This window comes from Neoarius graeffei, chromosome 6 (assembly GCF_027579695.1).
Source record: "Neoarius graeffei isolate fNeoGra1 chromosome 6, fNeoGra1.pri, whole genome shotgun sequence".
In the NCBI taxonomy this organism is placed as follows: Eukaryota; Metazoa; Chordata; class Actinopteri; order Siluriformes; family Ariidae; genus Neoarius; species Neoarius graeffei.
The window spans coordinates 42035750-42060445 of NC_083574.1; the positions used below are offsets into that span (position 1 = coordinate 42035750).

The following is a 24696-nucleotide window of genomic DNA, read 5'->3' on the forward strand; positions in this document are numbered from 1 at the left end:
AGTAACAAAGGACACTCATTTCAGGACTGCAATGTATGCATTTTAACCAGAGAAGACTGGTGGTTTGAAAGAGGAGTAAAAGAAGCCATATTTGTCAACCTGGAATGACCATCACTGAACAGAGGAGGTGGTCTGAGACACCACTTATCAGCCACCTACAATGCAGTCCTTGGCACACTTCCCAGAAACTGAATACACATCCACACAAAGACTCAACTGAATTCAGTGACTACGTTTACATGCACGTCCAAATCGAGCTGCTGTTGGTAATCGAGCAAAGGGTCCCAGCAGGGGTGCCAGAGAAATCCAATCCTACATGCACAAGTGAAATCGGGCTATTGTGCAAGGTGCATTGTGCACCCGAGCCACACGTGGCGCTACACGCCCCATCGTGTTGGTACACTTCCGGTTGTCGTCATGAAGAAGAGCTATAGTGTTGCCAGATACTGCTGACGTATTCCAGCCCAAAACATGTTCAAATCCGCTAAAATGCACTTAAAACCCCCAATCTGGCAACACTAGCAGTTCCGTGTTCAAGCTGTTAGGCTTGCTCTAACAGACTATGGCTACAAACTGTCCGGCGCAGACCACTGTTTTGTAAGACAACTTATTTTGCCCAATAATATTTTTCTAAAGTCCATTTTTTGCTTACAAAATTTTTTTTTTTTTTTGCTTACAATTTAACTTATGTCTTAATAAACACACAAAAAGTTCAATTGTTTTGTTTTTATTGACATTCTTCAGATGTTGGACATATATATATATATATATATATATATATATATATATATATATATATATATATATATATACACACACACAAATACAATGACTTGTTTATGTACACAATTCACAGCTATGCAACAGCTGTACAGATGTATTTGGTGATACAGTAAGTGAGCTAAATTTTAACAGTGCAAACAATGCCACAAAAAGAAAAGATTCATGCCGTTGTCATGATTCGTTGTCATGCCGACCGAGGCTGTTGTGTTTCCCGCTTGTGGTCTCGTCACTCGTCACTTCCGGAAGTAGCTCGACTACTAGCTCGATAGGGTTTACATGCACAAAGTAGCTCGGCGGAAATCGCATAAACTAGGTCGTGTAGCTCGATTCCGAGAAATCAAGTTCGGTTCAATTTCAGCCGAATTAAGGTGTATACATGGCATTTTGAACTTCGATTTCAGTCGAGCAACGGCAGAAATTCGATTCTCTCTATGTGCATGTAAACGTAGTGAATGACTCACATGATGGCAGAGAGAGTCAACAATCCACAGATCACCCTAATGACCCTCTAGGCTGCTAATACCATTCACACCCGGCCTCCAGTGACCCTAACATCTACAGGATGACTGAGAGGGTCAACGACCCATGTGACCTCAGTGACTTTCCTTAGGGTTGCTTTTGATCCACGAGAGGATAAATACCTGGAACTCCCCACTAGTCAGACAGAACCGAAGCCTTTCGTATGAGAGGTGAAACGTCTTCAAGGATTTCAAGCAAGTCCAGTTGCCTTCTTTAGCACCTACAAAATAACAGGATGCACTGGATCAAGTGCTATTTTATAAGTTGATGAATAATGAAAGTGGAAGCCATATTCTTAAATTAAATCCAATTTGCAGCAATTAAAGGGATAACTACAATTAGGACTATTCATGCACCAGTGTATCGACAATATACAGTACTAGACGACTGTTAAACTCATATCTCCTTCTTTATTCTACATTTTCTACCCCTGATTTTCTTTTCAGGTTTAAAGGCAAGTATGTACATGTGTTTAAAGGCAACGGTCTGGATACTATTTTTTTTTTTAAATGCACATCCAGAAAATGGAATTGGCTACCTGTGTAACCAAAGACTAACTCTGCGCAAATAAATCTTTGCATGTAAATTTTGACATAACGTTTGTACAAGTCTGAATCCAGCTCACAGTTTTATGTTTATAATTTCTAAAAGATGAATTTGTGGTGCAAGGAATTCTTCGCAATATGAGTGAAAATCTTGGCTCTCCTGAAGAGTACAGTAAAGTTCAGAAAAACCTACTGTCTTTTGCGATGGCGAACCGTTACGATTAGAGCTCAGCCAAAACTTAGCCAGACACACCAAAAAAGCAACAGGGCAAAGGATTTTGCAAGGGATTAGCAGCAGGCTGATGGGTCTCTCCGTTGTGTGTAGCTGTCGATGTTGATTTTAAAAGTAACTGAGTAAATTATACAGGGAAATGAATACTGAGTCTGAGTGAAAAATACTGTGGTGCGCGTGCATGGAAGAAGAGTCTGGAGACAGAAATCTTAGTTTCTCAGTCGTTAGCCTGTGCTACTTGCTCTCGATAGCACTGGCGTCACTGCTTTATTAGCATTCGCTAACACTACTGATGAACGCTACACCAGTTGAAAGGTGTCTTCACTCCCACAGTGATGGTGCTGATTCGCGGGTAAGCTCGTGTTGTCCTTCGAGATGGCCTAGAGCGATACATTTTTGGTCACTCCCACTATAAATGAAAATCTGATTGGTTAATTCATCTGTCACTTGCTATGTAAACATACACTGCCATGGCCTTCTGTCCCGGCGATGAAGTCCTCACCAATGAGTGAGCCAGCTCTAAACTCTTCTCAGCCTAGCAACAACAAACAAATAAAAAAATTTAACTGGATAACTCGATTTTAATGTTTTCAGGACAGTAAACCTTTCATTTCTGAAGCAAATTTGATAGAAAATGAGGCCACATTAGAATTACAGTGGTGCTTGAAAGTTTGTAAACCCTTTAGAATTTTCGATATTTCTGCATAAATATGACCTAAAACAACATCAGATTTTCACACAAGTCCTAAAAGTAGATAAAGAGAACCCAGTTAAACAAATGAGACAAAAATATTATACTTGGTCATTTATTTATTGAGGAAAATGATCCAATATTACATATCTGTGAGTGGCAAAAGTATGTGAACCTTTGATTTCAGTATCTAGTGTGACCCCCTTGTGCAGCAATAACTGCAGCTAAATATTTTCAGTAACTGTTGATCAGTCCTGCACACCGGCTTGGAGGAATTTTAGTCCATTCCTCCGTACAGAACAGCTTCAACTCTGGGATGTTGGTGGGTTTCCTCACATGAACTGCTCGCTTCAGGTCCTTCCACAAAATTTCAGTTGGATTAAGGTCAGGATTTTGACTTGGCCGTTCCAAAACATTAACTTTATTCTTCTTTAACCATTCTTTGGTAGAACGACTTGTGTGCTTAGGGTCGTTGTCTTGCTGCATGACCCACCTTCTCTTGAGATTCAGTTCATGGACAGATGTCCTGAGATTTTCCTTTAGAATTGGCTGATATAATTCAGAATTCATTATTCTATCAATGATGGCAAGCCGTCCTGGCCCAGATGCAGCAAAACAGGCCCAAACCATGATGCTACCACCACCATGTTTCACAGATAGGATAAGGTTCTTATGCTGGAATGCACTGTTTTTCTTTCTCCAAACATAACACTTCTCATTTAAACCAAAAAGTTCTATTTTGGTCTCATCCGTCCACAAAACATTTTTTCCCAGTAGCCTTCTGGCTTGTCCACATGATCTTTAGCAAACTGCAGACAAGCAGCAATGTTCTTTTTGAAGAGCAGTGGCTTTCTCCTTGCAACCCTGCCATGCACACCATTGTTGTTCAGTGTTCTCTTGATGGTGGACTCATGAAAATTAACATTAGCCAATGTGAGAGGGGCCTTCAGTTGCTTAGAAGTTACCCTGGGGTCCTTTGTGACCTCGCTGACTATTACACACCTTGCTCTTGGAGGATCTTTGTTGGTTGACCACTCCTGGGGAGGGTAACAATGGTCTTGAATTTCCTTCATTTGTACACAGTCTGTCTGACTGTGGATTGGTGGAGTCCAAACTCTTTAGAGATGGTTTTGTAACCTTTTCCAGCCTGATGAGCATCAACAACGCTTTTTCTGAGGTCCTCAGAAATCTCCTTTGTTCGTGCCATGTTACACTTCCACAAACATGTGTTGTGAAGATCAGACTTTGATAGATCACTGTTCATTAAATAAAACAGGGTGCCCACTCACACCTGATTGTTATCCCATTGATTCAAAACACCTGACTCTAATTTCACCTTCAAATTAACTGCTAATCCTAGAGGTTCACATACTTTTGCCACTCACAGATATGTAATATTGGATCATTTTCCTTAATAAATAAATGACCAAGTATAATATTTTTGTCTCATTTGTTTAACTGGGTTCTCTTTATCTACTTTTAGGACTCATGTCAAAATCTGATGATGTTTTAGGTCATATTTATGCAGAAATACAGAAAATTCTAAAGGGCTCACAAACTTTAAGCAGTACTGTAGAAGACAATAATTGTAATGAAATTATGAAAGAATTTAAATATCTCATCTCATTATCTCTAGCTGCTTTATCCTGTTCTACAGGGTCGCAGGCAAGCTGGAGCCTATCCCAGCTGACTACGGGCGAAAGGCGGGGTACACCCTGGACAAGTCGCCAGGTTATCACAGGGCTGACACATAGACACAGACAACCATTCACACTCACATTCACACCTACGCTCAATTTAGAGTCACCAGTCAACCTAACCTGCATGTCTTTGGACTGTGGGGGAAACCGGAGCACCCGGAGGAAACCCACGCGGACATGGGGAGAACATGCAAACTCCGCACAGAAAGGCCCTCATCGGCCACAGGGCTCGAACCCAGACCTTCTTGCTGTGAGGCGACAGCGCTAACCACTACACCACCGTGCAACCCCAGAAATTAAATAGAACATTTGAAATGTTGATATGTTTGGGCCTTCTCTGAAAGCTTAGAAGGCCCTGATGGTTCCCCTCTGAAGATTCTTTTGTATGTCCTTGTGAAAGAGAACCCTTAAAGTCTCTCTTCAGAAAGCTATGACAGAGGATTCCCTTTCTTAAATGTTTCCAAGTAGAAACACTTCGGAAAACCATTCACCACCCGACTAACCTTTAATTAACCATTTTTAAGAGTGAAGAATCCTGATGTGTAGTACTGCTTTGTCATAGCTGTAATTTGTAGGTTTGGGATGAAGCCCTGATATGTCTAATGGAATTACAATGAAAAATAAATAAATTAAAAATAGTTACCATTTTTCACACATCTGTTTACATGGAATCATACCATCATACCTTCCTCTTGTATTCCCATCAGATCAAGCCTTGACGACAGTCTCAGTTGAACAACTTTACTGCAGGTGCTCAGGAAAGGTTATAATCCAACAAGTCATTTGTGGTCCAGTGTGATGGATATATTTTGACTTTTTTGGATGAAGGCCATACTGTGATAGTGATTCATGTCTAAGAGTATATGTTGGTGTAAAAGGCTATAATCCACACTGGAGTGTGAGACTGCTTGGAAGAAAAAGGCCTGCAAGAGACTAATATTACTCTTCTTTTAACACTGCTTGAAATAAAAGTCTATCATTTGGGTCACCAAATATAGAGAAAGAATTTAGCTTGCTAAAATAGTATTTTCCACTTACGTCTTACAGAAGTGGGAGGCAGTTCCATGCTTTTTATTTGTGATCCTTTTTTTTATTTATTTATTTTTAAGCATACGGAAAACCTAGGTTTGGAAGGGAACCCCTTCCATCTCCGTTTCTCTTCCATGCCCTTCCACACTTAGAGGCATGTTATTATTACCATGTTATTTGTGATTCTGGTTAAAGACTACAGTTGCCTTTTTTCGAAGAAGCAAAGTGGCATCCTTTCTTCACTTAGCCCCAACAGCTCTGTCTCAAAGGAGTGATTACTTGGCTCAGTGATTTTTACAGGAGTGAAATGGATGTCAGTTCTAGCCTTAGGCCACAGTTGTTGAAATGGATCACTTTTCACTCTGTTAGATCGTCTGATATCTAAGCTCTCAGAGATCTTTGAAATATTTAGTGTAATCGTTGGCTGTACTACAACCCCGATTCCAAAAAAGTTGGGACAAAGTACAAATTGTAAATAAAAATGGAATGCAATAATTTACAAATCTCAAAAACTGATATTGTATTCACAATAGAACATAGACAACATATCAAATGTCGAAAGTGAGACATTTTGAAATTTCATGCCAAATATTGGCTCATTTGAAATTTCATGACAGCAACACATCTCAAAAAAGTTGGGACAGGGGCAATAAGAGGCTGGAAAAGTTAAAGGTACAAAAAAGGAACAGCTGGAGGACCAAATTGCAACTCATTAGGTCAATTGGCAATAGGTCATTAACATGACTAGGTATAAAAAGAGCATCTTGGAGTGGCAGCGGCTCTCAGAAGTAAAGATGGGAAGAGGATCACCAATCCCCCTAATTCTGCGCCGACAGATAGTGGAGCAATATCAGAAAGGAGTTCGACAGTGTAAAATTGCAAAGAGTTTGAACATATCATCATCTACAGTGCATAATATCATCAAAAGATTGAGAGAATCTGGAAGAATCTCTGTGCGTAAGGGTCAAGGCCGGAAAACCATACTGGGTGCTCGTGATCTTCGGGCCCTTAGACGGCACTGCATCACATACAGGCATGCTTCTGTATTGGAAATCACAAAATGGGCTCAGGAATATTTCCAGAGAACATTATCTGTGAACACAATTCACCGTGCCATCCGCCGTTGCCAGCTAAAACTCTATAGTTCAAAGAAGAAGCCGTATCTAAACATGATCCAGAAGCGCAGACGTCTTCTCTGGGCCAAGGCTCATTTAAAATGGACTGTGGCAAAGTGGAAAACTGTTCTGTGGTCAGACGAATCAAAATTTGAAGTTCTTTATGGAAATCAGGGACGCCGTGTCATTCGGACTAAAGAGGAGAAGGACGACCCAAGTTGTTATCAGCGCTCAGTTCAGAAGCCTGCATCTCTGATGGTATGGGGTTGCATTAGTGCGTGTGGCATGGGCAGCTTACACATCTGGAAAGACACCATCAATGCTGAAAGGTATATCCAGGCTCTAGAGCAACATATGCTCCCATCCAGACGACGTCTCTTTCAGGGAAGACCTTGCATTTTCCAACAGGACAATGCCAAACCACATACTGCATCAATTACAGCATCATGGCTGCGTAGAAGAAGGGTCCGGGTACTGAACTGTCCAGCCTGAAGTCCAGATCTTTCACCCATAGAAAACATTTGGCGCATCATAAAACGGAAGATACGACAAAAAAGACCTAAGACAGTTGAGCAACTAGAATCCTACATTAGACAAGAATGGGTTAACATTCCTATCCCTAAACTTGAGCAACTTGTCTCCTCAGTCCCCAGACGTTTACAGACTGTTGTAAAGAGAAAAGGGGATGTCTCACAGTGGTAAACATGGCCTTGTCCCAACTTTTTTGAGATGTGTTGTTGTCATGAAATTTAAAATCACCTAATTTTTCTCTTTAAATGATACATTTTCTCAGTTTAAACATTTGATATGTCATCTATGTTCTATTCTGAATAAAATATGGAATTTTGAAACTTCCACATCATTGCATTCCGTTTTTATTTACAATTTGTATTTTGTCCCAACTTTTTTGGAATCGGGGTTGTATTTGTTTGCCCTTTTAACCACTGAGGTGTGTGTGTGTAAAATATCTGACAGATTGACAGATTGTGTTGTTTCCTTACTCTGTGCCAGGAACAGGAGTGTCCACTTCAGGAAGTGCAGTCAGACTGCAAAGATTATCCAGAGACAGAGGATGGACCTTTATCAGGTAGAGAAGATATGCATAAATACACACACACACACACACACACACACACACACACACACAGAGAGTACATCCTCAATAGCTAGAGAAAATTCCATGGCCAGAGGCTGGAATGCTATCAAAAAAAAAACCATAGGTTTCCGCTCTTCCTTTTCCTCCATGGTGTGGAAAACATGCGCGCGCACACACACAAAGTGGGGGAAAAAGCAGTAGTCGTGTAGTGTCAGTGGAAAATCTAAGCTCATACTGTCAGAAAGTGGGTTATCTCGAGGATAATGGCGGATGCAGCATATCTAATTGTCATTCATGGACTTTAGTTGGCCAAAAACAAGAGGAAACTTTAGGATTATAGGATTTTAAGAACACTATGTATTACTCACTATCTCTCTGTCTGTCTCGCTCTCTCTTTTGTAATCTTTCTAGCCCCTCATGGACCTCTGGCATTTATTATGTTCATGAGGTACATGTTTTGGAACATTTTCCAGTTCAGTGGAAAGCCCTGAGGAATAAAACATGGAGCATGTGACTGTGTGTTTAACCAAATCTGCTCTGCAACACTGTCGATCAGTCAGCACATCAGTCAATAATGCAGATGCACTTTTTTATTTTATTTTTTTACAAGCTTGGCTGTTGTGTTTGTGATTTTGCATTTGAATAAACTACACGATTACACCATACACACATACACGTGCTTGTATTACTATCCTTGTGTGGATAATGCACCAGAGTAACACTATGCCTCCACCTAAACCTCACACTAACCTGAAAATTATGGCTCTTTTAGGGTTTTTTTAAGCAGTGTTCCTTGTGGGGACCAGCCAAATGTCTCGACAAGGTCAAAATGGTCAGATATTCCTGTCCTTGTGGGGACCAAACACACACACACTGACTTGTATACATAACTGTTCGACTATGTTTTATCTGCTCGAACTGACCTTTTATACAGTTGTGTTCCATAGTTGAGTATTTCGAAGAATTCAGCAACTGCCCTCACACTTGCACTCTATCTGACCTCTGATTAAACATATTTTCCGTTTTTTCATTAGTACAAGGAAATGTTGAAATTCTTGCCTGTGGTAATGTGTGCATTTGCTACAGATGAAAGTGATAAAACTGAGCTTGCAAAACACGTACAACACCTACAAGGTTGCACACGTGAAGATCTTCTGCTTTACTTAAATGTACAGCTGGCGTTTCAGTTAATCCCGAACGTGTTCAGCGGGGTTGAGGTCAGAGCCCTGTGCAGGCCACTCCAACCTTGAGAAAGCATGTTTTCATTGAGCTTGCTTTGTGCAGTTGACAAAGGTCAGCTAGCGCAAACTACTGTGACTTTAGTCACAGTCTCTATCTAGTTAAAATATCCTGTTTCAGCTAATACTGTAATATGTACTATACTATATACTATGTGGAAGCAAAAGTTTATATCCCCCATGATTTTTGAATGACAAAAAGCTAAACAAACTTCACAGGTTTCCCCAAATGAAACCAGATGCCCTTTCTGGCAAGTGTTCTAAAAACAAATAGTGCACCTCGTAGTTTTATATGTATTTGTTAATTCTCAGTAATATATTTCTATCTAGGCAGCACGGTGGTGTAGTGGTTAGCGCTGTCGCCTCACAGCAAGAAGGTCCTGGGTTCGAGCCCCGTGGCCGGAGAGGGCCTTTCTGTGCGGAGTTTGTATGTTCTCCCCGTGTCCGCGTGGGTTTCCTCCGGGTGCTCCGGTTTCCCCCACAGTCCAAAGACATGCAGGTTAGGTTAACTGGTGACTCTAAATTGAGCGTAGGTGTGAATGTGAGTGTGAATGGTTGTCTGTGTCTATGTGTCAGCCCTGTGATGACCTGGCGACTTGTCCAGGGTGTACCCCGCCTTTCGCCCGTAGTCAGCTGGGATAGGCTCCAGCTTGCCTGCGACCCTGTAGAACAGGATAAAGCGGCTAGAGATAATGAGATGAGATGAGATGAGACATCTTTTCTCACCTCTGTGTGGGTTTGAAATGGTTAAGTTGAGCCACAAGGATTAAGGGTCTTGCCCAAGAGTCCAGTGGTGGCAGTTTGGTGGTGCTGTGGCTCAAACCCTTGACCCTCTGATCAGTAACCCAGAGCTTTAACCCATCCATCACTGCGCCATCTATCTATTAAAATATCTGAGATTTCATCATTACCTTGGTCTTGTAACAATGTCTTAATATCATTTCATGTAGTGACCTTACATTTTAGACAGGCATGTTAGAGAGAGTAAGACAGAAAAAGAGTACCTGTACAACCTGTACAACATCATTTGCCTGCATTTAGAATTAAATATTACCTGAAGTAAAAGGTCAAAGGTTTTGCTTTATTTTGTTTTGTTTTGAAAGTAGGCCATTAAAAGAGAACTGAAGTAATTTTTAAACTTGCTTTATTTCTTAATTAACGTGTTCTTCGATTACGTTTTCGGTTTTAGTAACCTTATATCGTGACTCGTATTGGCAACTAATTGCAATTAAATATTATACTTATCGGCCTATTCGTTTTTTAGCCGTGTTGAATTTAGTTTGTTTGGTCGACGGCAGGCGTCGCTTATCCGCGCGATCTTCACGAGACTTGTGTGAGACTTCGAAACGTGACGTGTCAGCCAGGTGTCAGCGCCACCATTTTGAAAACTGTTTTCCAAACGAAATACTGCACAAAAACGAGTTTAAATGACGATTACTGCCTACTTTTTTCAAACTTTCCTGATTGCTATCAAAACAAACAAAACTTCCAGCTTGATTACGTCAGCATTCGAAAGAGGGCGCGCGCGTCTTTTGACAACGCTGGCAGGTGTCGGTCACTTTGATTTCCGCTGTACGTTTTACTTCCGTCCTACGATGTCTCGCACAGGTCTCAACGAATCTCGTTTACGGCCATTGCTTTGACATATGGACTGATATATTCATCTCATCTCATCTCATTATCTCTAGCCGCTTTATCCTGTTCTACAGGGTCGCAGGCAAGCTGGAGCCTATCCCAGCTGACTACGGGCGAAAGGCGGGGTACACCCTGGACAAGTCGCCAGGTCATCACAGGGCTGACACATAGACACAGACAACCATTCACACTCACATTCACACCTACGGTCAATTTAGAACCACCAGTTAACCTAACCTGCATGTCTTTGGACTGTGGGGGAAACCGGAGCACCCGGAGGAAACCCACGCGGACACGGGGAGAACATGCAAACTCCACACAGAAAGGCCCTCGCCGGTCACGGGGCTCGAACCCGGACCTTCTTGCTGTGAGACGACAGCGCTAACCACTACACCACCGTGCCGTCTGGACTGATATATTACAGAGCATATTTCAAACACTCATAACTTGCTTTTGCAGCGACAAAATAGTGATCAAAAATGCATTCCTATATTTAATAAAATGAGATAAATAGAATTTTGATAATAAAAAATTTGCTTTCAGTTCTCCTTTAAATCAACAAGGCTGAAGAGAACTTCTGCAAGCATGCACGTTGTGAAATTGACCAAAGTAGCAGCTGATCTGATTATTGTCTAAAGCCACTTCCCTAGATACACAGTGAAGCCAGTGGCCTTGTGACTGGCTGCTCTGTAACCAATTACAGAGTCCAGCACTGTGGTCTAATCCCACTTCATTTACGTGCATTAACTGGGCTTTTAGCCATTACCTTCAAAGAATTATTGCTGCAGAGATGTTCTCCTTGGGTAATTTCGTAATGGCTGGTTGTGATATTAGACAGTACTGTGCAAAAGTCTTAGGCACATGTATAGAAATGCTGTAGACCAAAAATGGCTTAAAAATAATTAAATGAAATGTTTCAATATTAAAAAATGCTATAAACAGCAGTAAGCCATAATGAATGAAACAAAGTCAATATTTGGTGTGAGACGACACTTTGCTTTAAAAAAAAAAATTAAAAATCAGTCTCCGGTACAGTGAGTGCAGTTTTATAAGGAAATGAGCTGTAGGTTTTACCGAGCATCTTACAGAACCAGCCGAAGTTCTTCTGGACACTTTGTCACACTCGCTTCTTCATTTTGCACCAAAACCCAGCAGCCTTCATTATGTTTTCTTTTTTAACCTGAAAAGTGCTCTCTTATATAATATGCTGCTCAGATACAAACTTTTTTTTTTTGGTAACATTTAATTTTGTGCTAGGGCGGCACGGTGGTGTAGTGGTTAGCGCTGTCGCTTCACAGCAAGAAGGTCCGGGTTCGAGCCCCGTGGCCGGCGAGGGCCTTTCTGTGTGGAGTTTGCATGTTCTCCCCGTGTCCGCGTGGGTTTCCTCCGGGTGCTCCGGTTTCCCCCACAGTCCAAAGACATGCAGGTTAGGTTAACTGGTGACTCTAAATTGAGCGTAGGTGTGAATGTGAATGGTTGTCTGTGTCTATGTGTCAGCCCTGTGATGACCTGGCGACTTGTCCAGGGTGTACCCCGCCTCTCGCCTGTAGTCAGCTGGGATAGGCTCCAGCTTGCCTGCGACCCTGTAGGACAGGATAAAGCGCCTAGAGATAATGAGATGAAATGAGATAATTTTGTGCTGGAAAACGAACGTTTGGAACTCTAAAATGTTTTTGTACTGACTCGATCATGTAGAAGTCATAAAATAGAACTCTATAACAAAGTTTGTGTTAAAAAAAATAGGGTGCCTAAGACTTTTGCACAGTACTGTATATAGCTCGAGAATTAAACTGTTAGGGCTGACCAATGCAGTTGTGATTTCAAATTGTTTATAAGTCTTTCATGCATGTCATGAAAATGCTTTGGAGGAAGCATGTCAAGCTCTACTAGCTTCATGCTGTGTTTCCTCCAAACACCAAATATGGTAGAGAGGAAAGTTGCAACCTTTACATTTGAACCAAAAAGCAGTACTCTTACAGTTGTGTTTTCTGTCCTTTTGTGCAATTTGTTCTTTGATTAGCCAGTGTTTGCATATTATTCTCATATTATTCATTATAATATTCGTCTTTTAGTTTCTTCTCCGATGGCATTTTAGGGAAAGAAGGATGATAGACTAGATAATCCATCTTGTTAGTGTTTATTACACTTAGGCTCGCAAATGTGACTTCTGAGTTACTGCTGATGACGGAAAAAAATATCAGCACAAAGAGAGATTAAATCTAGGTGGCATTTCATGTTGTTTAATCACCTGATACAATGGTCACTGATTAATCTACAGTCTACAGTGGGCTAGAACAAAATCAGCCCCAGTGTCAACACTGAATAATCAAAGTACAAACTGCGCAAAAGGACAGAAAACACAGCTGTAAGCTTTTCGGTTTGAAAGTAAAGGTTATAACCTTCCTCTTTATCGTGTTTGGTGTTTGGAAGAAACATGGCATGAAGCTAGTACATTACATGTGTCACTTCTTCATACTATTCTGAATATTTTTCCTACAACCATTGGTGGCACTGTTGAGATTGGGTCCACAAAAGTACAAAACGAGACCGTCAGTGACGACGTCGCTCACTCCGGCCCCGTCTAGTCCAGAAGGAACGATCTAAAGTGGGCCACCTTACACAATAAATGTTGCAAGCTATATACACTATATACAAGCTATATATATAAGCTATATTCACCCTAGGAATACCGACCTATTTGCCAGAAAGAATCCAAAACGGCGAGGAATTGACCGAGAAGAAGCAATTTTTGTTGAACTGCTCATTAAGGCTTCATTAGTCCACAACTTTATTAATAATTATAATTAAGCAAGGGGTGGCACGGTGGTGTAGTGGTTAGCGCTGTCGCCTCACAGCAAGAAGGTCCGGGTTTGAGCCCCGTGGCCGGCGAGGGCCTTTCTGTGCGGAGTTTGCATGTTCTCCCCGTGTCCGCGTGGGTTTCCTCCGGGTGCTCCGGTTTCCCCCACAGTCCAAAGACATGCAGGTTAGGTTAACTGGTGGCTCTAAATTGAGCGTAGGTGTGAATGTGAGTGTGAATGGTTGTGTGTCTATGTGTCAGCCCTGTGATGACCTGGCGACTTGTCCAGGGTGTACCCCGCCTCTCGCCTGTAGTCAGCTGGGATAGGCTCCAGCTTGCCTGCGACCCTGTAGGACAGGATAAAGCGCCTAGAGATAATGAGATGAGATGAGATGAGATGAGATAATTAAGTAAATCTGGGTAGAAGTTATATGCACCCTAGGTACCCCTACCTTCATGACAGAAAGAATCAAAATCGGTGAAGAACTGAGAAAGAAGAAGCGATTTGCGTGGAAACTGCTCGTTAGGGCTTAATTACTCCATATCTTCATTATTAATTGCAATTATGCAAATTTGGGTGGAAGCCATATGCACCCCAGGCAGACCTACCTTCCTGCCAAAAAGAATAAAAATCAGTGAAGAACTGAGAGAGAAGAAGCGATTTTCGTGAAATGTGGACGACACCGGACGGACGATGGACGACACATGATAGCATAAGCCTGTCGACTGGATGAGCTAATAATCCACTTTAAACGTGTTTTCACACTTTCAGCCCTCTAAACAAACTCAGAGTGATTTGTAAATATTTTGATATTGTCAGCATGTGAACACTCCAAATTAACTCACACCCCTCTGAAACAAACACTTTGGGTTCCTTTCAAGCCCACGTTGCCGTAACCTGTGAATAGTGAACACAAAGTGCTCCAGGTTTGCTTTGCCTTTTGCCATTGTATTTTAGCCCTCTAGGCTTGCCATAGACAAATCACATGCTCCAAGTGAAAGCTTCCCTTAATCCAAAGCAATAAATGAGCGCTCCAGAGAAACTATAGTGTGAACAGAAAGAGGACTGAGGCTCGGAACAGAAGTGGAGCAGAAAAAGAATTGAGTCCACTTTCAAATGAACTCATAATGTAAACACAAAAAGAACTGAGTCCCTTTTTTGTTGGTCCACGTTTTTTTTTTTTTTTGGTCCAAACTAAGAGGACGTAGTTTGGTTCTTTTAAAAATTAAATTGTTCGCCCTGCCTGCTCATTTGTACTAGCTGCCCTTGGTGTGGTGTTAAGGCTACAATAGTGAATTTGAGTGTGTATTGTGTGTATGAGCGTGGAAATCCTGTTTTGCGATGAAGGTCAGGCTGATTCAGCATATTAATAGCGGTCAGTGGCCGTTTGGCCGGTCAGCTCTCCATTGTTTTATGCACATCAGCTGTCCTTTACTGCGTCACATATGATGCACTTGGTGTATGTTTACTGGCTATCCTGGTAACCCCAGAGAAACAGGGCATCTCTAGGAACGTGTGTGTATGTGACCAGTTTGATATTTTTACCATGATTTTTTAAGTTTTCTGTTGTGGAGTTTAGTGTTGAACTCCACTGCCCCATGTTTCCTCAATATCCCTGCGTACTTTAATAACCGCAATCAGGCCTGAGTCATTGCTATTTACATTCTAAGAGAAAAAACAACAACAACACAATTACATCACCTCCACATCTCCTCCTGGCTCTCTGTATCACTTTCTCCATTCATTTCACTTAGCTCCATTAGCCTAAGTGCTTGGCATGTCCTGAGAAAGAAGCTCTGTGCCAGTGTATTTCACAGCAGAGGCAGTGTGACAGATACAGCCTCGACCCAGCAATGATTTAAGACTGAGTGCTGTCTTTAACAACACAGACCAACCCATTCACTGTAAACACAACGCTATTTACCTTAATGAGCCACATCATCTGCTGTCATATAGTACCGACAGAACAAGGTAAACTTATCTCTGTTTAATTGTCTCATCTCATCTCATCTCATCTCATCTCATTATCTCTAGCCGCTTTATCCTGTTCTACAGGGTCGCAGGCAAGCTGGAGCCTATCCCAGCTGACTACGGGCGAAAGGCGGGGTACACCCTGGACAAGTCGCCAGGTCATCACAGGGCTCCATTTAATTGTCCCTGACATAATTCATCTCATCTCATTATCTCTAGCCGCTTTATCCTTCTACAGGGTCGCAGGCAAGCTGGAGCCTATCCCAGCTGACTATGGGCGAAAGGCGGGGTACACCCTGGACAAGTCGCCAGGTCATCACAGGGCTGACACATAGACACAGACAACCATTCACACTCACATTCACACCTACGGTCAATTTAGAGTCACCAGTTAACCTAACCTGCATGTCTTTGGACTGTGGGGGAAACCGGAGCACCCGGAGGAAACCCATGCGGACACGGGGAGAACATGCAAACTCCGCACAGAAAGGCCCTCGCCGGCCCCGGGGCTCGAACCCAGGACCTTCTTGCTGTGAGGCGACAGCGCTAACCACTACACCACCGTGCCGCCCCTGACATAATTATGTATGAAAATAATTTAAAGGTGCACTATGCTATTTTTTATGTGTTTCGAGATTATAATTATGAAGGTTTTTTTTTAGTGAATATATTATTAATACAACCCCGATTCCAAAAAAGTTGGGACAAAGTACAAATTGTAAATAAAAACGGAATGCAATGATGTGGAAGTTTCAAAATTCCATATTTTATTCAGAATAGAACATAGATGACATATCAAATGTTTAAACTGAGAAAATGTATCATTTAAGGAGAAAAATTAGGTGATTTTAAATTCCATGACAACAACACATCTCAAAAAAGTTGGGACAAGGCCATGTTTACCACTGTGAGACATCCCCTTTTCTCTTTACAACAGTCTGTAAACGTCTGGTGCTCCTTTTTTGTCCCTTTAACTTTTCCAGCCTCTTATTGCCCCTGTCCCAACTTTTTTGAGATGTGTTGCTGTCATGAAATTTCAAATGAGCCAATATTTGGCATGAAATTTCAAAATGTCTCACTTTCGACATTTGATATGTTGTCTATGCTCTATTGTGAATACAATATCAGTTTTTGAGATTTGTAAATTATTGCATTCTGTTTTTATTTACAATTTGTACTTTGTCCCAACTTTTTTGGAATCGGGGTTGTATATGATTGACCATATCACAATGTAATGGATTTCACTAGTTTGTTCAATTTCAGGGTTTTTTTGTAATAATTTTTTTCTGGCCTAAAAGTAACAAATGGCTCCTTTAAAAGAAATTAAATTTTTAAAGCAGAAGACATATTGTAATTGAAATGGCTGATTTTCTAATTTGAGAGAGAGAGAGAGAGAGAGAGAGGTGATGTGTGCCAAAACATAAAATGAACAATAAAATAATTAAAATATTTTTGTTTGGAGATGATTGGTCATGAAATGTGAGCTGCCAAAGTAAATGTAGTGGAGATCTGGGGAGTCTGAATAGTGAGTAAGATATACTGCATGTACGTACAAGGACTGAGCTCTTGTTAAAAACATTTTCAACAATGAGGAATCCACCATGGGGGAATTGGCTCAGGCTTTTTTTTTTTTTTACAACACTGTAAAATACCCTCATAACTGAGGACCAGTTTATGGGTTCTAAAATGAAGGGGAATGGAAAAGTGGTCTTACACCCAGCTGGATGCTGGGCTGGTTGGACTGGCCAGACTTCATCTGTGCAATCTCTCACAATCTCACTGTTGTGAAATTATCGAGTTGAAGTGACGACCTTCAGAACCAAACCCTGATTGTGTAATCTTTCCAAATTACAGACTTTTTTGGACTCTGACTATTTGAATTATATACTGGGTCTTGAACTGTAACATATATGAGCAAATTACAATTTGATCAAACATCTATACTACTAAAGGAAGGCTGTCTCTGTCTGTTCACCTATATGCAAATCAACATGGCTGGACGCACGTACTCCATACTTTGCACATGGATTGGTGACACCCCAGAGGGGCCCAAGGCAACATTTTCGATTTTACAAAACATGGGATTAGTGCTAATCCAACACACTATTCATTTCCCATAGGCTACATGCTCATGCTAAGACACTGCACGCAGCCTCGGCAGGGAATCCCCTCCCCGACTCACCTGGGAGTTTCGATTGAACAGGACCTCGCAATCAGCGCTCCTCGCCGGAGACTTCCTCTAGGGCCGAGTCTACGTCTCCTCAGTGATGGGCAATAACTACTACAGCTCCCCTCTCCCACGGGCAATAACTGCTAGTTCTGTACCAAACATTGCTGACATTTATGGACATATCTAAATTTTCCATTACTGAATCTCAAATTCATGGTGGCACAGTGGGCAGCATTGGTGCTTCATAGCTCCAGGGTCCCTGGTTCAATTCTCACTTGGGTTCCTGTCTATGTGGAGATTCAAACGTTCTCCTTGGTTTGCATTTCCTCAAGGTGCTATTGTTCCTTCCCACTTGCCAGAAACATGCCAGTATGTAAGCTGGCTATGTAACTTGCCTCTAGGCAGGAATGTGTGTGTGCATGGTGCCTATTCAGTGAGTATTTCAGCCTCAAGACTAGTGTTCCTGAGATAGGATCCAGATCCACTGCTATCCTACCCAGAATAAAGCGATTACTAAAGAGGAATGAGTGAAACAATAATATGTTGGTGCTGGACTTAATATTCCAATTTTTTTAATTATAAATGGGACTTAAATAGCTGTGTACCTGAATTTAGATTTAAACTTGGATTATGTCTTGATGCAAGATGGATGGTGGTGATTTCTGGCATCTTTGGGCATGGTCATAGGTTTGTAAACTGGAGATTGCAAATGTGTCGTCCCCCCCCCCCCCCCCCCCCCCCCCCAGATGCAACTGTGGGATTAATACAAGGGAGATGACATCAGATAGAGGTCACAGTGAGGTCATTTTGTGACAAAGCTGATGCTGTGGTACATTCTGCAATGATGACTCAGTATGGGCTTTTACAGTAAAGCCACACTGGTCTCTTTCTTCATCTTTCTTCTACTCTCAGCTTTCTTTTTTTCGAACCCTGATTTACGTATCAGAGCAGTGTGCCTGGGGTGCAGGGCTCATCAGAAAGAGTATGATGGAAAGCTTGGGCTCTTACTCTGGGTATAGCTGTGATTGAAAGGTCTTTTTCAGCTAGTCATGACCTCATTTAGCATTGCTAATAAAGTGAGGTTAAACGTATATCCGAGAGTGTTTTCAGTAGTGAATTTATAGATTCTGCTCAGGAAATAAATGAGTATTGATTCATTATTGATTATTTGACATAGCAAAATGCTCTTTGGTCAGCCAGTTGGATTATAAATCAGAATGTTGGGTTTGCCTTTGCATTAGCTCATGTACTACTAGTATATATTTTTTCATGCGTAGGGTTGGTCCAGGGCCGGAGTGGGCCCTGTTTTCAGTCCGGGAGTTTAATTCACATTCAGGCCACTTTGAAATGGAGGAGGAATTTGAGTACATTAAAAAAGATAAAACAAATAACTGTTCTTTCACAATGCTTTTTATTTGGTTTAAATTCAGGTAAACTTCACTTCACTTTAACAATATAGGTTATAATTCAAATTAACATAAAACGAAAGATAAAAATTAAGAATAAAAAGTTGTTTGTACCGACGAACGATTTCATCTAGTATGAGACGGGGCTCCACTTAAAATTGGATGGTGTGTGGCCGCGTGTCTAATCCACATATACATTTATCTGTGTCACCAACATGTCCCAAAGTTCCTTAGTGAAAATATTTGAAAACACATCCAAAGGACATGCATCTTCAGAAATCGGCATCTTCGGCCCGGGTGTGGGAATGAACTTTTACGTCGGGGGCGAAATCCAGCTGACTGCCACTCCAAATAGCAAAGCAGCGAGTATGGCTGATTGTTTCGCGTTATTTAAGACGAATTACACAACACATTTTTAGTCACATAGTCTTAAAATAACGAAAGCACCCATCTCGCGTGCATTTGAACCAATGCTTGTGCATTACATGCCGCATACGCCTCGAAAATAATGGCAAATCAACAATGCTGGGTACTCAGCAACCGCAGATAAAGCGTGAGGGCGCATTAGGCAACTCAAAAATGGCTAAAGCAAGTGTTCGATTCTGCTTAGAATATTGGCATACGCATACACCTCTTCTAAGTTATATATTTAACAACAATTATTTAACATCAAATATGACTTCTAGGCCTATGTGTTCATAACCACAATGTGCGCACGCCTGTGGAAATGCACGGTGTGACAGCGAGATGAAATAGGCTGGATGAGGAAATAACGCGCAACAGCACATTTGGGACCTGTTCATCTAAAATTGTTAATAACTGGGATGTAAAGCAATGTCCGGTTCTTCTTAGAATTAAGACATACACCACATCTATACCGTGTAAATTGCGAGATTTCACATGACATCAAAAAGCTGAATTGACATCGCAAACTATCGACACATTATAGGCCTAGCATAGACTGATAAAATCGACAAACAGGGTTATCATGCTCCATATCTTTCGTAACCTACCAGCTGGTCTTGAGAACATGTCTGTCAATTTGGCACATTTTGCTGCCACCTCCTTCCTTTTTTTAAGCTTCGCCCTTTCGGTTCCACCTGGCCTCTTTCTGCCCTCCATCACTGACGCGCGCTGTTTCGCGCCAATGTTGTTTAAGTTCCCCGCAATACAGAGGAGGAGTCTTGGACCAAACCAACTGCAATAGAGGGGAGGGGAGAATTTCCTTATTTGGTAGCGCCTATTTAATCTGCTGCGATGCTGTCGGTGTCTGGGCTGCCATGTGAAAATGCAGAGTGCAGTTGAATTGATGATTAATGCAAGAATAAGATCAGTGACCAAAATTAGTGAAAATTATTTTCCCCATGCTCCAAGCAGGCCACCATTGATGGTTTGGGCCGGGGATGGTCCCGGCATTGGGTTGGTCTAAAGTGCAGGATAAAGGCACCGTGTTGCACTTCAGATTGGTGTTTATTGTGCACTGGTCCCCATTTATGTATAGCTCAAAACAGCTGCTGCAGGCAATGTGTATATCATCGGCGTGCCAGTGTGATACACCCTCCCCCTTCTTATAAAGCATACAAATGTTTCCAAAATACTATTAGCAACCACACGTGGTCAACAGAGCAGTAAAACATGGCTCTGTTTATTTCCAGAAGAAAATACCAAGTTACCGCTCCTATGTACAATAGGGTGCATCAGTTGCCCTCACTTTCATAAAATCTGATGCATTTTTGTTTGGGTGTTCCTTTTCACCAATAAAGACATCCTGTAAAATGTTTTGACCATATTCAAAAGTCTAATGGTGGCACCATGAGGTTCATTTTTTGCCAAAAAACGCTTATTTTATGTTTTCGCATAAGGTTTGAATCACAATGTTGGACTCCATTTATTGATTTCTTGTGACCCAGAGATCATGTTAAGAACATTTGTATTTAATAGGGGCTAGCATATGCATAGGCGGCAAGCTTAAAACCAGAGTTATAACATTGATAGATAATGCTAGTGACACCCTAAAATAAACCTCAAAATATTTTTAGACATTCTAGACATACTGTCTACAGTATCTAAGATATTTGGTATACTCTATAAGGTGCCATAATGTTTCATGAAAAATGATCGAAATTTTGTCATAAAAGTCATAAAATAGCAGCTTTTTCCAGAACTTTGAGCTCCTGGTGCCACCATGAAACTTTTGAATTTTGTCACAATATTTCACCCAGTGTGTTTTCTTACCAAAAGGAACATAAAAACAAAAATGCATCATGATCGGAGGAACTTTTCATTTTTAGGGGGCAACTGATGCACCCTAATGTACAACTGAAGAGAATAACATTAGTCCTAACACTAGATGGTTTTAGTTTTGTTGCACGTAACTTTTGGGCCTTGAGAATACATTAAATATCTAACTTGTAGCTTGCATGATTAATTGAAGGCATAGGTGCAGGACTTTGGAGCTTTTAAAGGTTTCAGGATTAATCAGTAGCACTACTTGTGTCCTTTTTCTGGTATCTTTACTGCCAATTTCAGTACAATGTAACCACATGCTGGTTAAGATCCCAAAACCACCCATCCAAATTCCTGTGCATGAACTGTTACTATAGAAACAATAACGCATTAGACTGAGTGCATTAATAAAAACCATGAAAGCTGGAAATGCTGTCAGAGCTGCTGTTACAGATAATTAATCAACATCTTCTGACCAATGAGATTTGAGTATCCAAGTCAAATGTGGTATAATTGAAAAATATCGGCTCGCTTTTTTTCATGGTATATCAAATATATTCCATTCAGCTTGCATGATGTTGAACGAGTCGAAGACAAGTTCAAGATCATGCTAGCTGAATGGAATATATCTGATATACCATGAAAAAGCAAGCCATTATCCATCCATCCATTATCTGTAAGTAACCGCTTATCCTGTGCAGAGTCACGGGCGAGCTGGAGCCTATCCCAGCTGACTACGGGCGAAAGGCGGGGTACACCCTGGACAAGTCGCCAGGTCATCACAGGGCGACACATAGACACAGACGACCATTCACACTCACATTCACACCTACGCTCAATTTAGAATCACCAGTTAACCTAACCTGCATGTCTTTGGACTGTGGGGGAAACCGGAGCACCCGGAGGAAACCCACGCGGACACGGGGAGAACATGCAAACTCCACACAGAAAGGCCCTCGTCGGCCACGGGGCTCGAACCCGGACCTTCTTGCTGTGAGGCAACAGCACCGTGCCACCCCCAGCCGATATTATTACGATTACACGGATCTTCCTCTTTCAAAATTCTCTCAAAATCTTCCGTATTTAACGAAGCAAATCTGGCGGCCATGTTTGTTTACAAATTGTCACAGTCGCTCGCAAGCACAGAAGTTTTACGTCTCCGATGTGTGACATCATGCTGTCTTGACAACCATGCAATATCGTAAACCATATTCAATGCTCATTCTCCAGTGGGTAGAGTGACGTAATACACGTAGGATAAGTGATATGTGAACAATATTGCATGCTATCAAACCAAATGAATGAAACCTGCTAGAAGGGAATAGAGCACGTTTTAATTCCATGGAAAAACTGTCCTGTATGTATAATAATTCTTCATAACGCATAACTCTCTAAAATAAACTTTGACTATGCATTGACAATTAAAATATCCAATTTTGTACTGTAGTTAATATGAGTACAAGAATCTGAAGACTGGTTCTTGCTTGATGGAGATACGTAAAGTGATCAATTTTGCTGCTGAATTTTGCTGTATTATTAATATTTGGGTTGTCAATAAAAACATTAAACTAAGAGGACTGTAAAACAGGAAGTAAGATACATTGCTATAGTTACAGATAACTGTCATTTCCTGCTTAAGGGCAAACAAAACCTGCAGCACTCACGGGAACCCACAGACCCATTGATACAATGGAGGACAAATCTCTTCTCCAACAGTGGGGACAGCTTGTACAATAACAGAAAAGAGAGCATTTCACTTTCATGGAAAATTGTGACAAAAGTGAAATGGTGAAATAGATGAGTGATGCTATTGTCATGTCAGGACTCGTCTGTACCGTAGGTCCGTGACCTCCTCGTCCTCTTGCCTTTATACTTTTCATTTAAACTTTTTTTTAACCTAAATGCTTGAGAAGTTTGCTTTGCCTTGAATTTCCCGTCAGAATCTCTGGGGTCCCCTCGTTCTTCTCAGCTCCCACTACAAGACCCTCCTCTCTCCTCTGAAGCAGCCCACATCTGTTTCCTGCTGGGTTGGGGCTTGGTTACTGATGAACCTCTCTGGCTGTTACAGCTATGAGTCACCCCTCTGGAGTTAAATAATTTTCTAATGTTCCCTGTTGTGCCATTACGTTACTGTGTTCATGACAGAAGGATGTGGGCCAGCTCATTTTGAAACTATGGAGGGGAGGGCGGCGGCCTTTTTAACCCTCGGGTTCTTTGCCGGTCAAAATGACCCACATTAAAAGCAGAAAAAAACAAAGTAGAATAAATAAAAAACTTGATATACTTGAAACAGTTTCTCGAAGAATCATGAAAACATTTTTTTTTAAATTTAGGATTCATACTTATATTCCAGAGATTATACTTAGATTATATATTTTGACTAGATTGATAAAGGAAAATAAATGGGTTAAATTACTGGTTCTTGGACAGTATATACAAAACAATATCCTGATTTTAGCCCGATCACTGTCCCAGTTCTATCTCTTATGTGCACACACCATATCACTGCATGATTCCTATGAGCGACAAGAGTTTTGGCAAGTAAAGAGCTGAGACGAGAACAGGAAACTTTTTACTCAAGACAGGTCACGGATCTCTAAGGGAACTTGACGGACTGCGTTAGTAAATCCCAATCTAACACAAATTCAGAACTTTTACAGTTTAACAACAGGTCTTAGGTAGAGCCAAGCATGAAAGAAAACTGTTTTATGTACAACCCCGATTCCAAAAAAGTTGGGACAAAGTACAAATTGTAAATAACAACGGAATGCAATAATTTACAAATCTCAAAAACTGATATTGTATTCACAATAGAACATAGACAACATATCAAATGTCGAAAGTGAGACATTTTTGAAATTTCATGCCAAATATCGGCTCATTTGAAATTTCATGACAGCAACACATCTCAAAAAAGTTGGGACGGGGCAATAAGAGGCTGGAAAAGTTAAAGGTACAAAAAAGGAACAGCTGGAGGACCAAATTGCAACTCATTAGGTCAATTGGCAATAGGTCATTAACATGACTGGGTATAAAAAGAGCATCTTGGAGTGGCAGCGGCTCTCAGAAGTAAAGATGGGAAGAGGATCACCAATCCCCCTAATTCTGCGCCGACAAATAGTGGAGCAATATCAGAAAGGAGTTGGACAGTGTAAAATTTTAAAGGGTTTGAACATATCATCATCTACAGTGCATAATATCATCAAAAGATTCAGAGAATCTGGAAGAATCTCTGTGCGTAAGGGTCAAGGCCGGAAAACCATACTGGGTGCCCGTGATCTTCGGGCCCTTAGACGGCACTGCATCACATACAGGCATGCTTCTGTATTGGAAATCACAAAATGGGCTCAGGAATATTTCCAGAGAACATTATCTGTGAACACAATTCACCGTGCCATCCGCCGTTGCCAGCTAAAACTCTATAGTTCAAAGAAGAAGCCGTATCTAAACATGATCCAGAAGCGCAGACGTCTTCTCTGGGCCAAGGCTCATTTAAAATGGACTGTGGCAAAGTGGAAAACTGTTCTGTGGTCAGACGAATC

At 41.3% G+C, this 24696-nt stretch overlaps 1 protein-coding gene across 1 annotated transcript in view; it reads left to right on the forward strand.

Annotated features, from left to right (window-relative positions):
• LOC132887900 (protein FAM107B-like) overlaps window positions 1-24696 on the forward strand; it is a 338230-nt gene that overhangs the window by 217857 nt on the left and 95677 nt on the right. Inside the window, exon 21 of the mRNA XM_060923673.1 lies at window positions 7626-7701. Coding sequence (XP_060779656.1) covers window positions 7626-7701 — 76 coding nt within the window. The remainder of the gene's footprint in view (window positions 1-7625; window positions 7702-24696) is intronic.